Source organism: Pipistrellus kuhlii, unplaced genomic scaffold, assembly GCF_014108245.1.
Source record: "Pipistrellus kuhlii isolate mPipKuh1 unplaced genomic scaffold, mPipKuh1.p scaffold_m20_p_58, whole genome shotgun sequence".
Classification (NCBI taxonomy): Eukaryota; Metazoa; Chordata; class Mammalia; order Chiroptera; family Vespertilionidae; genus Pipistrellus; species Pipistrellus kuhlii.
This window is the reverse complement of record NW_023425560.1, coordinates 223,907-240,603: the sequence shown is the minus strand read 5'-3', so window position 1 is coordinate 240,603 and position 16,697 is coordinate 223,907. Positions and strand designations below refer to the sequence as shown.

General features: G+C 68.8%; 1 protein-coding gene across 1 annotated transcript; it reads right to left on the bottom strand.

Annotated features, from left to right (window-relative positions):
* Positions 1-353: 353 nt before the first annotated feature.
* CPLX1 (complexin 1) lies at positions 354-12,174 on the bottom strand. The gene is made up of 4 exons (XM_036417182.2): positions 11,982-12,174; positions 10,676-10,780; positions 4,424-4,599; positions 354-703 (listed from the first exon to the last, which is right to left on the bottom strand). The coding sequence occupies exons 2-4, from the start codon at positions 10,704-10,706 to the stop codon at positions 506-508; spliced, it is 405 nt and encodes a 134-aa protein (XP_036273075.1). The 5' UTR covers positions 10,707-10,780; positions 11,982-12,174; the 3' UTR covers positions 354-505.
* Positions 12,175-16,697: the final 4,523 nt, after the last annotated feature.

Here is a 16,697-nt window from a genome sequence, read left to right as displayed (position 1 = left end):
GGACAGCAGGCCAAGGAAGGGGGAAGGTCAGACGGACGGACGGACAACGCACGAACGATGGGTCCGGACGGAGACGTGGGCAGCCGCGGCAGGTGTCGGTGCCGGGTCCCGGCTGACCCGACGGGGGGCTGCACCCCGCCCCCCAGCACGGCCGCCCCCACCCCCCTATGGCTGTGCTCCTGAGTTTGGGCCGAACGAGCTTGCACCGACACAGGGACCAGGGGCAGCGCCCAGGGCGGGGGCCGCCCTTTCGGGGGCCGCCTCAGGCGCTGGGGTGGGGGTGAGGGCGGGCGGTGGGGTTCCAGGTCTGGGGGAGGGTCCAGCCCACCCGCGGCCGGAGGAGCAGGGTGCGCCCGGTGGCGGCGATGGCGGGCGGGAGGGGCGGAGGCTCCCGAGGCGAGGGGGCGGGGACCTGGGACTATGGCTTATGTGGGCGCTGGGGCTGCACTCTGCTCCCGGTCCCGGGGGCCTGGGGGGGCGGGGGCGGGGGCGGGGGCGGGCGCCGTTACTTCTTGAACATGTCCTGCAGCGGCCCAGGCAGGTACTTGATGACCGTGTCCAGGATGCTCTCGTCGTCCTCCTCGGGCTCGTCCCCGCAGCCCGGCGGGATGGCCTTCTTGGGCCGCGTCAGGCTGCCCTCCGCGTTGGCCTCCATGGCAGCCTGGGCCTCGGCCTCGCGCTCCTCCTTCTTCTTGATGCCGTACTGCGGGGACAGGGGGTCAGGGCTCCCCGGGGCCCCGCCAGGCCTCCCCCACCCGTCTCCACCGGGACGGCGGGCTGTGGCCTCAGTGGGATCGGGCCGCCGGGGTCCGACAGAGCACGGAGCCCAGGACGCCGAAACCGCGTGGCTCAGCGGATAGCGTGTCGCCGGCGGACTGAAGGGTTCCGGGTTCGGTTCCGGTCAGGGGCATGTACCTTGGTTGCTGGCACATCCCCAGAGGGGGGTGTGCAGGAGGCAGCTGGTCGGTGTTTCTCTCTCGATGTTTCTATCTCTCTGTCTCTCTCCCTTCCTCTCCGTAAAAAAAAAAAGAAAAAGAAAAAACAGAACGGAGCCGAGGAGAAAGCCCCGCCCACGGAGGGCGGGTGGGAGTGGGGCTGCGGAGGGCGGGGACGGGCCCCCCTACAGGGTTCCAGGGCGCGCAGCTGGCTGCAGGCTCCAGGACTGACCGGTCCGCGCCCCCGGGAGCTCTGGCCAGGGGAGGTGTGCTCACAGGCCTCGGTGCTGGGGGCCAGGCCGGCCGTGCTGGCCTCAGGGCTTTGGGGGCGGGTCAGCCATGGACTGAGCTCCGGGCCAAGGCACTGGGTCACAAGCTCTAAAGAGGGGTGCTGGGGAGAGGGGGTCAGTGACTGACAGGTGCTGGCCCGCTGCAGGGCCGGCTGCGGGGGCTCCTGCTCTCCCCCTCCCCACTTCTCTCCATCAGCTCCTCCCCGAGAACCTGGCTCTCCAGGGCCCTCAGCTCCCGCTCCCTGGGGTGCAGGGGTGGCTGGGGCGGAGGGCGGGCTGCGCTCCGCAGAGGAATGGGAGAGGAAGCCGGGCTCCGGCTCCGGGTGACCAGCATGGCCAGGCGCCTGTGGCAGCTCTGCACCCCTCTGAGCCCCAAACCCGAGCTAGACCTCTGGGGGTCTCTCCAGGGCAGTGGGCACCCCAGAATGTCGGGCGGCAGGCACCTTCCCAGGGGCCCCCCACTGAGCATGGACTGGGGAGCAGCAGGCGGCACTCTGGGCCGCCCGGGCTCTCCTGAGTCTGCTCTGGGGGGGCCTCCCCAGGAGAGGGGAGTGCAGAGCGGGGGCCCAGGAGAGGGGAGCGGGGGCGGGGGGGTGGCCAGGAGAGGGGGGCGGGGGGGCCAGGAGAGGGGAGCGGGGCAGGGGGGCCAGGAGAGGGGGGCGGGGAGGGGGGCCAGGAGAGGGGAGCGGGGCGGGGGGGGGGCCAGGACAGGGGGGCAGGGAGGGGGGCCAGGAGAGGGGGGCGGGGGGCCAGGAGAGGGGGCGGGGAGGGGGGGCCAGGAGAGGGGGGCGGGGGGGGCCAGGAGAGGGGGGCGGGGGGCCAGGAGAGGGGGGCGGGGGGGGCCAGGAGAGGGGGGCGGGGGGGGCCAGGAGAGGGGGGCGGGGGGCCAGGAGAGGGGGACAGGGGGGGCCAGGAGAGGGGGACAGGCGGGGCCAGGAGAGGGGGCGGGGGGCCAGGAGAGGGGGACAGGGGGGGGCCAGGAGAGGGGGACAGGGGGGGCCAGGAGAGGGGGGCGGGGGGGGCCAGGAGAGGGGGGCGGGGGGCCAGGAGAGGGGGGCGGGGGGCCAGGAGAGGGGGGCGGGGGCCAGGAGAGGGGGGCGGGGGCCAGGAGAGGGGGGCGGGGGCCAGGAGAGGGGGCGGGGGGTCAGGAGAGGGGGACAGGGGGGGCCAGGAGAGGGGGGCGGGGGCCAGGAGAGGGGGGCGGGGGGGCCAGGAGAGGGGGGCGGGGGGGGCCAGGAGGGGGGGGCGGGGGGGGCCAGGAGAGGGGGGCGGGGGGGGGCCAGGAGAGGGGGGCGGGGGCCAGGAGAGGGGGGCGGGGGCCAGGAGAGGGGGGCGGGGGCCAGGAGAGGGGGCGGGGCGGGGTGCCCCGGGCGCCGGGAGGCCTCGGGGAGCCGGTGGCGCTGAGTGTGGGGAGAGGCCGGGCCGGAAAGTAGGTCAGCCGAGCGGGAGCCGAGCCTCCTCCCGCCAGGACGCCCGCACGTGGTGGGGACACGCGTGGGCCGGGCCCCCAGGGGCTGTGCGGCCCAGAGCCCACGCCCACGCGGTGAGGCGGGCACACACGTGTAAGCAGGGGTGAGGCGGGCACACGTGTAACGGAGGATGTGGTGCCCGTGGAGCGGAGACCTCTGACCAGGGGCTGGGACCCTCAGCCCAGAGGCTCGGGGGCTTTCTGAGGCCAAGGCCACTCGCCCTGGACTGGACCTGAGGGTCAAGTTTACCCCGAGGGTCAAGGTTACTTCTGAGCGGGCTCCACCTCAGCCGGCCCCACGGGTCCTGCTGGGAGCCTGTCTGCGGCTCCCGTGCCCACCATCTCCGCTGTTCACCACCCCCGTCCTCGCTGGCCCGAGAGCCGCTGACCTGCAGCCCGGTGGCTGGACGGTGAGAACCAGCGGTCATGGGCAACCGCCCCCCTCATGGCGCTGGGTCATGGGCGTGCCGGACCTGGGGACACCGGGGGTCACCCTGGGCGGCCGCAGGGAGGTGCAGGCACTGAGCCCGCGCTGGCCACCAGGGGGCGCCCTGCCCCAGCAGGTCAAGGGGCTGTGGGCCTGTGCACCTCTGGGAGCTGAGTGCTCCTGGGAGGGGCCTCGCTCTGGAGGTGAGAGGGTGAGGGGGCAGACCTGGGCCCGCCATAGGCCTGCCAGACCTCCTGCTGCCTCTGACCAGGCCGTGGGGCTCCTCACAGTCTCTGTCTCTGTCTCTGTCTCTCTGTCTCCATCTCTGTCTTTGTCTCTCTGTCTCTCTCCCTGTCTCCATCTCTGTCTTTGTCTCTCTCTCTCTCTATCTCTCCCTGTCTCCATCTCTGTCTTTGTCTCTCTCTCTCTGTGTCTCTCTCTGTCTCCATCTGTCTCTGTCTCTCTCTGTATCTCTCTCTGTCTCCATCTCTGTCTCTGTCTCTCTGTGTCTCTCTCTGTCTCCATCTCTGTCTCTATCTCTCTTTGTCTCTGACTCTCTCTGTCTCTGTCTCTGTCACTCTCTGTCTCTCTGTCTCTGACTGCCCTCTGACGACCCCATCTGGTCCTGTCTCCCCACCAGTCCCGAGCCCCCGGGCACAGCCTGTGTGGGGTGCCCCACAGCTCCGGCTGCAGCCGCCGTCCTGGGGCAGCTTGTGAGCTGCTCCTGCAGGTCCCAGGAAGGACCTCTGGGTGTGGCCCCATGCCCACTGATGTGGGTGCAGAGGCTGCGGCTGCCCTGCCCTCCTGCCCCCCACCCCCAGGACCCCTGGGACCCCCCACGAGGACAGGACAGCGTCAGGAGCAGAGGGCAGGGACCCCCAGGGGACAGCTCCCATAGCTCTGTCAGCAGCCCCAGCTCTGTCCACTGAGCTTAATGAGGGGGGCCATTCGGCATGGCTCAGGGGCTGAGCATCAACCTGCAAACCAGGAGGCCAGGGTTCGATTCCCGGTCAGGGCACACTCCTGGGCTGCAGGTCGATCCCCAGGGGGTGTGTGCAGGGGGCAGCCCATCCATGATTCTCTCTCATCGTGGATGTTTCTATCTCTTTCTCTCTCCCTTCCTCTCTGAAGTCCATAAAAATATAATTTTTAAAAGCGGGGGGTGGAGAGAGGCCCCCTAACCCCCAGCCCTCAGCCCCCCCCCAGGCAGCATCCCAAGCTGGGTCCTGCCCCCCCCGGAGGTCCCTGGGGGCGGGGCGGGTGTGCTCCCTGTCCCGGACCCAGCACCCCCTCCGAGGCCCACCTTGTCCCGGATGCCCTGCCGCATGGCCTCGCGCTCCGCCTCCATCTTGGCGTACTTGGCCTTGCGCTCCTCCTCCTCCTGCCGCAGCGCCTCCTGGCGCTCCTCCTCCTTCTTGGCCGCGTCAGGGTCCTTCTCCTCGTCGCCCCCCAGCATCTTGCCCATGTCCTTGGTGGCCCCTGGAGCGGCAGGCGGGGGAGACGGGCAGCTGGGTTCTGTCCACCGGGAATCCTGGGCGTGCGGGGTGGGGGCAGCGTGTGTGCAGGCACGTGTAGGGAGCAGGGAGCCTGTGTGCGTGTCTGCGCGCGTGTGTCTGCGTGTGTGTGTGAGTGTGTATGCCTGTGTCTGCCCCTGTGTGTGTGTGTGTGTCTGCCTCTCTGTGTGTGTCTGCATGTGTGTGTGTGTGTGAGTGTGTGTGTCTGCCTGTGTGAGTGTGTCTGCGTGTGTCTGAGTGTGTGTGTATGTGTCTGCGTGTGTGTGTGTGTGTGTGTGTCTGCCTGTGTGAGTGTGTGAGTGTGTGTGTGTCTGCCTGTGTGAGTGTGTCTGCGTGTGTCTGAGTGTGTGTGTATGTGTGTGTGTGTCTGCCTCTGTGCGTGTGTGTGAGTGTGTGTGTCTGCGTGTGTCTGCGTGTGTGTGTCTGCCTGTGTGTGTCTGAGTGTGTGAATGTATGTGTGTGTGTGAGAGTGTGTCTGCCTATGTGTGTGTGAGTGTGTGTCTGCCTGTGTGTGTCTGCGTGTGTGTGTGTCTGCGTGTGTGTGTCTGCATGTGTGTGTGTCTGCCTATGTGTGTGTGTCTGCCTGTGTGTGTGTCTGCGTGTGTGTCTGCCTGTGTGTGTGTGTCTGCGTGTGTGTGTCTGCGTGTGTGTGTGTCTGCCTATGTGTGTGTGTGTCTGCCTGTGTGTGTCTGCCTGTGTGTGTGTGTCTGTGTGTGAGTGTGTGTGTCTGCCTGTGTGTGTGTCTGCGTGTGTGTGTGTGTCTGCGTGTGTGTCTGCCTATGTGTGTGTGTGTCTGCGTGTGTGTGTGTCTGCGTGTGTGTGTGTGTGTCTGCCTGTGTGTGTCTGCGTGTGTGTGTCTGCCTGTGTGTGTGTCTGCGTGTGTGTGTCTGCCTGTGTGTGTGTCTGCCTGTGTGTGTGTGTCTGCCTGTGTGTGTGTGTCTGCCTGTGTGTGTGTCTGCCTGTGTGTGTGTCTGCGTGTGTGTGTGTGTGTCTGCGTGTGTGTCTGCGTGTGTGTGTGTCTGCCTGTGTGTGTGTGTCTGCGTGTGAGTGTGTGTGTCTGCGTATGTGTGTGTGTCTGCCTGTGTGTGTGTCTGCCTGTGTGTGTGTGTGTCTGCGTGTGTGTGTGTCTGCGTGTGTGTGTGTGTGTGTCTGCCTGTGTGTGTGTGTGTCTGCCTGTGTGTGTGTCTGCGTGTGTGTGTGTGTGTGTCTGCGTGTGTGTGTGTGTGTGTCTGCCTGTGTGTGTGTCTGCCTGTGTGTGTGTGTGTCTGCGTGTGCACACGTGAGCCCCTGAAACAGGCGGCCGTGTGTCTTCTTTGGGGCTCGTATCCGGCCACGGCCCAGCCCCGGGACTGAGTGGCTGGTGCGCCGGGCACAGGGGCAGCGAGGGGGGCACTGCGGTGGGCACATGGCAGCCTGGAGCAGCCGCCCCGGGCCAGACCCCCTTCAGCCGAGGAGCCGCCCGTCCCGCACGCCCCCGTGGGACTCCTGTTCCCAGGCCGCCGCCCCACACTCGGACCCTCCGTCCCTGAGGGCGACCCCTCTGACCCCTCATCGCCCGTGAGCCTGCCCGCGGCTGGCCAGCACGCGCCTCGGGACTAAGCCTGCAGGGGAGACACAGAGCCCGGGCCGCCTGAGGGGGTGCCCACGCAGGCCCGTCCCCGGCCCGGCCCCACCCTCCCCTCCAGCCTGGGCGTCGGGGCCACGGTGCCGAGCTGTGCTGCCCGGTCGGACCAGACGGGACCTGAGCAGCCCTCCCTGCAGGTCACCTCTGCCAGCCGCTCGGGAGCGACCCCGTGTGGCGGGCACCGCCGGGAGCCACGGCTGTGGGCGGGAAACCCCGGAGGGCTGTGGGCCGTGGGATCCCAGAGGGCTTTCTCGCCAGAAGCGTCGGAGGCTGTGGGTGTGAGAGGCCCAGGTGGCCCGGTCACCGCGGCCCCGTGGGCACGGGTCCAGCCGGCCAGAGCCTCCAGTCCGGGTCCAGCCACCTCGGCACAACTTTGACTCGAGGGAAACTGGGTCACGGAGCCGCTTGCACAGCCTCCGACACCCCCGTCAGGAGGCCAGACCTGCCGCTCCCTCGGGAGGGTGTGGGGGAGGCAAGCGCGAACCCGGCCACCCAGGGACTCGGACCTGTGCCTGGAAGGCGCCCAGCAGACATCTGGCTGATGACGAATTTTAGCGTCTGTCGGCCGCGGGGACCTCACGCCCACAGCTAATGCCCGCAGCGGGCTCAGTCACAGACGCCCTCCCCGGAGGACCCGGCCTTGCACCAGCACGAAAGACGGCGGGAAGGTCAATAGACAGAAGCAGCCCGGCCGGCGGGGCTCAGTGTGTGAACATCAGCCTAGGAGCCAGGAGGTCAGGGTTCGATGCCCGCTCGGGCACAGGCCCGGGGTGCAGGCTGGGTCCCCAGTGGGGGGGGTGCAGGAGGCCGCCCATCCATGATTCTCTCTCATTGATGTTTCTCTCCGTCCCTTCCTCTCTGAGATCCATAAAAATGTTTCTTAACAAAGAAAAGCTGGCGGTTGTTGACAAAGGACAGGCCCGTCAGCCAGAGAATCGAAGGGCCGGGGACGGAGGCTCTGGAGAGACGGGTGGGTAAACAACAAGCGAACAAGGGAATGTGAGGTCCTCGCTGACAGGACAGGGTGAACCTCACGTGCGAGGAGCTCGTCCACGGGCCAGGGCGAGCCTGCAGCCCAGGCACCTGCCCGGGACCAGAATCGAACCCGGGACCCTTTGGTCCGCAAGCCGACACGCTACCCACTGAGCAACATCTGCCAGGACTACTGACTTTTTAAAACAGATAGCTCGTGGGGAAGGGCTAGTCTTTAGGTAAGGCTCGTTCCCGCTGCCTCACCCCGCACAGCCCGCCCACCCTGTTGTGAGGAAGTCTTGCCTGCAAATGCGGAAAAATGAGGAAGGTGGAGCTCCCACCTGCTGGGAGGGTGTGGATGTCCCACAGGGCCCCAGGGAAGGCGAGGGCCCCAGCACCCGGCTGCGGCCTCGGCTCTGACAACAGGAGCCGGAGCGATGCTGTCACAGGGCCCGTCCCTCTAAAGCAGACACCCCCCCCCCCCCAGCAGGGCTCGCACCCCGGCCCAGTCCCGGGAGGGCCATCCTGGCTCAGGGAACAAACCAGGTTCTAGCAGAGCTTCTGGCTCTCCCACCCACCCCGCCGGCCAAGGTCAGACCAGCCCAAGGACGACCCGGTTAGAGGGAAACTGCGGGCACAGGGAGCCCACCCCTCCGGCCGCCTCCTGAAGGTGACCTGCCTCCCCACTCCCTCCTCACCCCCACCTGCGGCCCGCAAACCTCTGCTGGCTGCTGGGGTTCCGCTGGGAGCAGCCCCGCCCCTCGCCGCGGCCGCCCAGCCGGCCAAGCGGAGCGCCGAGCGTCTGGTCTCGGCTTTGGGGCCAGGACACACAGAGACGAGGAGATGAAGACGCCAATTAGCGAGCCGTCAGACAAGCTCGCCAGATGGCACGGCGGGGCTTCAGGGACAGGAGTAATCCCTCCATTCAGCCTCTCTGCCACTCACTCACCTCCCCCCAGGCTGCACAGCGCGGGACCTGTCTGAGGGACAGGAGGGTGGGGCAGGGCCCAGAGGGGGAGCCGACCCCTGCCCCCCTCCCACACCTCCTGCCCCTGAGACGGCCGAGCGAGCAGTGGCCGGGAGGCTCCCTCCCTGAGGGCCTGGCAAACAGAAGCCCCTTCTAACCCCCCTGCCCTCCCCCACCCCCCACTCCGACCTGGGGGAGCCCCAGGTGGGCTGCCATGGTCCGGACACAGACTGTGTGCCCCAAGGCGGGTGACGCACAGACACCTGAACCGCGGCTTTTGGGCCAAAATAGCCACTTTGCCTGCTTGGGCCTGAGGAGTGTCGACCCGGCCATGAACCAGGGAGCCTGGTCAGGCCCCAAGAGCAGAGGCCCCCAGGCCCTGCCTGTCCCCTCATCGGACACACTGTGTGCGCCTCCCACGCCCACTCCGGGCCGCGGCTGGTGTGTCTGCGCCCGTCTCCTCTGCCCTGGCCACAGCTGCCCCCCGTCCTTCGGGAAACAGCGGCGGGCGGGCCGGACGGTCCATGTGCCGGCACTGCGTCCCTCCACTCGCCGCCGGGGCCCTGTGGTGCCGGAGGGTGGGGCACCGCGGGTGGAGGGCACTTCGCGGCCGGGCCAGCTCGGCCAGGCGGGCTCCAGCCCGGGTGCTCCGGGCCCGCGAGACGAGGCCCAGCAGAGCCAGCCGGGCACTGGGGGCCGAAGTCACCCCGCCGCCTCCTGAGGTCCCCACCAGGCAGTCACCTGGCAGCCACTGTCCCAGCAGCGGCTTTGCCTGAGACGGGGTCCGGGCGGGAGAGGAGGTGCCGGGCGTGTGTCCTGGCGGAGGACCTGCCGCTGCGGCCGCCGCACTGACCAGCTGGGCACAGCCTCGGGGCAGCACCCACCTCGGCCGCAGGGCGTCCTGGCCTCCTCTGCAGGCCGCCTGCGGGCTGTCGGGTCTCTGCCCTCTTCCCCCTCCCCTCTCGTTGGGATGCACCTGTGTCTGCTGTCTCTGTCCTTCCCTGCGTCCCCGCTCAGCCCTCTCTGCTCACACACCCGGGCCCGTCTCCATGGGGTCCTCAGCCCATGTCCAGGCCCCGTCTCTCCCTTGAGGCTCCGGCAGCTGCGCCCCTGCCTGGCTCCCAGAGGCCTCGCTGCTTGCAGTCTGTCTCCCATCTGTCTGCCTCCATCTCGTCTCGCACGTCCCGGGGCGCGCTCTGGCGCTCTCGCGCGCTCTCTCTCTCTCTCTCTCTTCTCTCTCTCTCTCTCTCTCTCTCTCTCTCTCTCTCTCTCTCTCTCTCTGGTTTCTGTTCCATATCTCCTCTCTCCGCTCCATCCCTGTCCCCGCTTCTCTGGGTTCCCCTCTTATGGCCGTTTCCAGGTCAGTCCTGCAGGTCCCTCTGTGCCCGGCCGTCTGTCTCCCTCAGAATGTTCCTGGCCTCTGCCCGTCTCGCTGTCACCGCGCCCAGAGACGGCAAACAGAACAGAAACCCAGTCCCACAGGAGGTCAGTGCAGCCCTAGCCCCATTCCCCTCCCGCCCCCCAGTGCCAGGACGGCGAGCGCCCGGGAGCACTGGGCAGCCAGTCACCCTGGGCGGCCCCTCACAGCTCTCACACCCCCAGGGGGCCCGTCACCGCCCCCGGGGGAACTCTGGGCAACACGCTGAGGGCGTGCGGCTGGCAGGCACCCAGCTCACTACAGCCGCGCCGACAGCCACAGCGAGACGGGTTTTCCGACGAGCCCACCTCTGGGCCCGAATTAGCCGCCTAATTAATTATCTGCTGCAGCTGGCGCTGCCGCGGCCCGGGTGCCAGGGTGCCGCGCCGTCCTGAACCCGTCCCGGTGACGTCATCCTCATAATTAGACGCAGCCCGAGGCCTGTCTGTCCTCGACCCTGAGTCCCGGGGCTGTGGCCCGGCCAGGCCCGCGTCTGCCCCGTCTCTTCCCGGGAGACACGCCACTGAGCCCCTCTGTGCCCGTCCCTGACGCAGCGCCCAGCTCTGCCCCACTCCCGACCCCGAATGCCACGCAGCCGACGCCAGCGCCAGGGTGGGGCCAGGGAGATGCCCTCGCAGCGGCCGTCGTGGCCCCTGGGAGCCGGGCCCCATCACGGGAGGCGGGATGGCCCCCCGCCGGGCTGACCAGAGTGCCCTGCTCTGTGCCTGTGGACCCACATCCGGGGCCGGAGCCAAGTAGGCACAGGATGCCCTTCAAACGGGGCCAGCAGGTTGAGAGGTCCCCTCCCCCCAAACACAGGAGGTCGCCCTGGGCATGGGGGAGCGGCTCCCCACTTTCCGGAACACTTCCCTTGTCTGGTGCTCAGCCAGCCTGTGTCCCCTCTGCCCCCACCCCAGGCCCAGGCTGTGGCTCTGCTCCCCGAGGGGCCCCCAGCCTGCAGGAGGATTGTCCCTCGAGCCCCCGACACCCTCCCTGGGGCGCGCCCCAGCCCAGGAGGCGCTGGCTGCGGCCTGCTGGGCGCACCTGCCCCCCCCTCCTACCTCCCAGGGCCTGCTTCATCACGAACTCCATGGCACCGGCGTCGCTTCCTCAGCGGACCTCCGGGGTCCCAACTCACAATCAAGTGTGGCCAACGAGTCCTGGGCCTGGAGAGAGGAGCGGGTCACAGGCCGCCAGCCTACCTGCAGGGCTTCCTCCTCGTCCTGCGCCCCCCCCCGCCTCCCCCCACACCCCCTCCCCCGAGTGCGCTGGGGTCTGGGAGAGCGTCATGCCTGGGCCCTGCCGGGAGGGGACCCCGGGTGGCTCCCTGGCCAGGGCAGCAGGTCCCAGGACCCCGCTGGGTCTGCAATGGCCTCAGGGCCCCGAGTGCCAGAGCAGGGATGGGGTGCTCAGTCTTGGGGAGAAGCCAGCCTGCGGGAAGCAGGGGCAGGCACAGGGGCATTTGAAGGTGACTGCCTCTGCTGCCTCCTGGTGGGCCCGGGCCAGGCAAGGGGGGCCGGGCTCCATCCAACAATCAGGTTTGGGGGGGCGAATGGGTACCCCTCAGGGAGGGCCCTGTGGCTGCGGGTGGAAGTGTTGAGAGGCCTGGCTCCATCCAGGGGAGACCTGTGCCCACTGCCACCGGCCCACCAAGAAGAGGGGGTGGGAGAGCCGGGGGGGGGGGCAGACCACCCCTGGGGAAGACACCCCTCCACCTGCCTCTGAATGGGGCGCCCAGGTCCAGGTCAGGCAGCCCTCTGGTGGGGGTGGTGCTTCCTGTAAGACCTGCCTGTGCAGGGGGGACCCCTCGGAGCCTCTGCTTCCCGGCTCCCTCCCTCCGCAGGGGACCCGCTGGGCGCTGGGCGCTGGGGGAGGGCGGGGGGCCCTCAAAGCAGATCCTCCTCCAAACTTCTCCCCTGGCTCCCGGGGAGAGGGGACCGCGCCCCCCCCCCTCCCCGAGGTCGGGGTGCTGCTGGGCTCCCCAGGGCGCGGGCTTGGCCGCAGTCCCTCCGGGCTTTGCGGCAGGCGAGCTGCCCGGCTCTGCGGAGCAGCGGGGGGGTGGGGGGACCGGGGAGGGAAGGAGCCAGAGGACAGGGGGAGCGGGGCGCGCGGGGGCGGGGGTCCGGGGTCAGGACCGGGATCGGAGCCTGAGGGAGGGCGCGCGGACGGGGCCGTTTCAGCACCGCGGGGTGGACAGCGCCCGGCTGCGGGAGCCTGCCCGGCGGGCCGGGCTGGATGGAGCGAGCGGCCAGGGATGGGGATGGGGATGGGGATGCGGCCGGGGATGGGGATGGGGATGGGGATGCGGCCGGGGATGGGGATGGGATGGGGCCGGGCCGGGCCCAGGCGGACTGCGCGGGCCGTTACCTCTCCGGCCCGGGGTGCGGGCTGGCGCGGTGCGGGCTGGCGGCGTCAGCGGCGGGGCGCGCTCGGGCGGGCCGGGTCCATGTGGCGCCGGGAACTGCGGCGGCGGCTGAAGGGCACGGAGGAGGCGCGTCACCCGGAGCCTCCGCCCCCGAGCGTGACGGGCGGGCGGGGCGGGGACTGCGGAGCCGCACCCCCATCTTCCCCCAGAGCCCTCCCCGCCGGATTCGGGGTGCGGGATCCGGGGGCCCCCGGCCGCCTGATCCCAGACCCGCGCCCCCGCGTCCCCGCGCCCCCGCGCCCCGCGGTGGGTTCCCGGTGGGTCCCCCTCCGCCCGCGGCCCGCACTCCCCTGGCCGGTCCTTCCTGAGCGGGTGCGGGGCCAACACCCGCAAACCGAGGGACAGCCCTCCTGGGGCTGGGAGGGGGTCGCTCCGCCACGGGAGGGGTGCCGGGCGCGGGGGCAGGGGTCCCGAACCACAGTGGCGCCCACCCGCCCTCGGGCCCAGCCCCCGGCGGACAGAGGCCTGTTTGTCCATGAAAGTGACCGAGGCCGTGGGGGGGCGGGGGGCGGGCTCTCTCCCCGCCCCCGGCGCCCGCCCCGCCCCGCCCCGCCCCGCCCCGGCCTCCGGAGCTGCACTGCGGCGGCGGTCGCTGCAAGGTCGCGGCCCGCCTCCGCCTCCGCGCCGCCCTCCCGCCCGCCCCGCGCCGCTGGGGCAGGGGGGGGGGGCGGGAGGCGGGAGCGGGAGCGGAGCGGCTGCGGTCCCGGCTGAGTCACGGGAGTCAGACCGAAGGGTCGGACCTGGGGCTGCCCCCGCCCCCGCCCCTCCAGGCGCCCGGGGCTGGGCTGGCGGGAGGGCAGCACAGGGGCCTCGCCAGGACTGCAGACCCCGAAAATGGGAGGAACACATTTCTGCCTCTTGTTCCTCATTTTAAATATACTTCCTTTAATCGACTTTAGAGAGAGAAGAGGGGGGAGGGAGAGAGTACCATCAACGATGAGAATCATGGACCGGCTGCCTCCTGCACGCCCCCCACTGGGGATGGAGCTCACAACCCCAGCTTGTGTCCTGACCAGGAATCGAACCGTGACCTCCTGGTTCATAGGTCAACGCTCAACCACAAAGCCACGCTGGCCCACCCTTCCATCTCTTCATGAGATGGGTCAAAGGTCAGGCCTTGAGCAGGTCTGGGGACGGAAGCTGTGGAGGGTCACCCGCACAGGGTCCTTGTCCCCTGGATGGGATGACCCACAGCCGACTCCTGTGGGCAACCCCCCAGAGCACCCCACAAGCCACCTGCAGAGACACCCCCTGACCTGCAGGCACAGGCTGGGGGTGCAGCCTGCAGACCGGGGAGGTGCAGGCCTTCAGAGCAGGCAGGCAGGGCCCAGCCCCAGTGATGGCGTCTGCAGCCCCCATTGCACCCACACCCTGAGCCAGGGCTCAGTGGCCGGCACAGGCTCAGGCCAGAGGCTCTGCTGGCCCTCCATGTCTGTCCCTCCCTCTCCCTGGGGTCACCATCCAGAGGGCAGCTGTGGGGCCAACATCTCCCTCCCTACCGGTCTCCCTCTCTCTGTTGTTACCCGTCTTACCTCGCACAAGGGCACCTCAGTCCCCATCTGCCCGGCCCCGAGCCAGGGTGTCAGCCTCCCAGAAGACAGACAGGAAGCTGGAAGGCAGGCCCGCGTGATGGGCGCTTGGGAGGAAGAAGGCGGCAAGGGAAGCGGGGAGGGAGGACCGGAGGGCGCAGTGCGGCAGAGCAGAAGGGAGAAAACGACACTTGGTGCCCAGCAATGGGCGAGCACAGGCCAGGCTCCTGGGCCACAGAGCAACACCAGGAGAACCAGTCCTGTGAGCGCGGGAGGAGGAGGAGGAGGAGGAGGAGGAGGAGGAGGAGGAGGAGGAGGAGGAGGAGGACCCGGTGCTGTGAGCGCGGGTGGAGGAGGAGGAGGACCCGGTGCTGTGAGTGCAGGAGGAGGAGGAGGAGGAGGAAGAGGAGGACCCGGTGCTGTGAGCGCGGGTGGAGGAGGAGGAGGACCCGGTGCTGTGAGTGCGGGGGGAGGAGGGGGAGGAGGAGGAGGAGGAGGACCCGGTGCTGTGAGTGCGGGGGGAGGAGGAGGAGGAGGAGGAGGAGGAGGAGGAGGAGGAGGAGGACCCGGTGCTGTGAGTGCGGGTGGAGGAGGAGGAGGACCCGGTGCTGTGAGCGCGGGTGGAGGAGGAGGAGGAGGAGGAGGAGGAGGAGGAGGAGGAGGACCCGGTGCTGTGAGCGCAGGGGGAGGGGGAAGAGGAGGAGGAGGAGGAGGAGGACCCGGTGCTGTGAGTGCAGGAGGAGGAGGAGGAGGAGGAGGAGGAGGACCCGGTGCTGTGAGTGCAGGAGGAGGAGGAGGAGGAGGAGGAGGACCCGGTGCTGTGAGTGCAGGAGGAGGAGGAGGACCCGGTGCTGTGAGCGCGGGTGGAGGAGGAGGAGGACCCGGTGCTGTGAGTGCGGGGGGAGGAGGAGGAGGAGGAGGAGGAGGAGGAGGAGGACCCGGTGCTGTGAGTGCGGGGGGAGGAGGAGGAGGAGGAGGAGGAGGAGGAGGAGGACCCGGTGCTGCGAGTGCAGGAGGAGGAGGAGGAGGAGGAGGAGGAGGACCCGGTGCTGTGAGCGCGGGAGGAGGAGGAGGAGGAGGAGGAGGAGGAGGAGGACCCGGTGCTGTGAGCGCGGGTGGAGGAGGAGGAGGAGGAGGACCCGGTGCTGTGAGCGCGGGTGGAGGAGGAGGAGGAGGAGGAGGACCCCATCCAGAACAGACCCAGACCCACACCAGCTGAGCTAGGCCGGGCGCTTATGCGAATCTCCATCGGAGAGGAAGGCGGGCTGAGGGGGCTGGAGCCCCATGTGACTCGTCAGGCACCTAGGAGTGGAATCTGTCCTGATGGCATTGGGCCTGGACGGAGGTAGGGTGGGACCCGCCGTCCACCGGTCCCCCCGCCCCCTCGGTCACTCCAGATGGCAGAGGCAGCTGCTGCCCTCCCTGCACCAGTCCCCACCCGCCTCTCCGGAGGCCCCTGCTGGGCACCCTGGCGCCCTCCACGGAGGCTGACTGGTGCCAGCTGTCCGCGGGCACCCCGGCATTCCCGTGCCGGGGCACCCTGCTGCATGTGGCGGGCAGGGGGTGCAGACCCTGAGGGGCCTGGGAGGGGCTCCCGGCACACCTGGGGCTCCCCAGACACTTCACATGCAAACTTGATAGCTTAACAAACTGAATGGCAGGCCCTGGCCCGCCCACCACTGGGCCATCTTCCCTCGGGATCTGTTATTACTGAAAAGGCTGCAGCAGGGAGCAGGGCGTGAGCAGCTGGGCAGGATGGAGTTGCCACGTGGTGCCCCATGGGGTAGGTCTGGTCTCAGAGGCTCAGTGCTGCCCAGTCTGGGTGCCCAGCTCGATCCCCAGACCCCGTCGTCCTGGTGCTGAGACGGGCCTGGCTGGGTGTCCTCACTGTCCGTTCCCACAGAGGCCCTGCGCCCAGGCTGTTGGGCACAGGGGCCACGCTTCCTGCTCCCTCCCACACTCACCGCACACCTGGCCTCCGTCCGGCAGTAAACCCCATACCAGCCCTGCCACACGGCACTGAGGCCACATCACAGAGACCACATCACAGAGACCACGGCACAGAGGCCACGGCACAGAGACCACGGCACAGAGACCACGGCACAGAGACCACGGCACAGAGGCCACATCACAGAGACCACAGCACAGAGCCCACAGCACAGAGACCACGGCACAGAGACCACGGCACAGAGGCCACATCACAGAGACCACGGCACAGAGACCACGGCACAGAGCCCACAGCACAGAGACCACGGCAACAGAGACCACAGCACAGAGGCCACAGCACAGAGACCACAGCACAGAGACCACGGCACAGAGACCACGGCACAGAGACCACGGCACAGAGACCACAGCACAGAAATCACAGCACAGAGGCCACAGCACAGAGACCACGGCACAGAGACCACAGCACAGAGCCCACAGCACAGAAATCACAGCACAGAGGCCACAGCACAGAGACCACGGCACAGAGACCACAGCACAGAGACCACAGCACAGAGACCACATCACAGAGGCCACATCACAGAGACCACGGCACAGAGACCACAGCACAGAGACCACAGCACAGAGACCACAGCACAGAGACCACATCACAGAGGCCACATCACAGAGACCACGGCACAGAGACCACAGCACAGAGACCACAGCACAGAGACCACATGACAGAGGCCACGGCACAGAGACCACGGCACAGAGGCCACAGCACAGAGGCCACGGCACAGAGGCCACGGCACAGAGGCCACAGCACAGAGACCACAGCACAGAGGCCACAGCACAGAGGCCACGGCACAGAGACCACGGCACAGAGACCACGGCACAGAGACCACGGCACAGAGGCCACGGCACAGAGACCACGGCACAGAGACCACAGCACAGAGCCCACATCACAGAGACCACGGCACAGAGGCCACGGCACAGAGGCCACATCACAGAGGCCACAGCACAGAGGCCACAGCACAGAGGCCACAGCACAGAGGCCACGGCACAGAGACCACGGCACAGAGGCCACATGACAGAGACCACAGCACAGAGCCCACATCACAGAGACCACGGCACAGAGGCCACAGCACAGAGCCCACATCACAGAGACCACGGCACAGAGGCCACGGCACAGAGACCACAGCACAG

Bases quoted from the DNA above. Each gene is read 5' to 3' on its own strand.
- CPLX1 (XM_036417182.2), bottom strand. From the start codon at position 10,706: ATGGAGTTCGTGATGAAGCAGGCCCTGGGAG. The intron at 4,600-10,675 runs GTAGGAGGGGGG...CTGCCGCTCCAG, and splicing joins GATGAAGCAGGCCCTGGGAG to GGGCCACCAAGGACATGGGC. The intron at 704-4,423 runs GTGGGCCTCGGA...CTGTCCCCGCAG, and splicing joins GGCAGGGCATCCGGGACAAG to TACGGCATCAAGAAGAAGGA.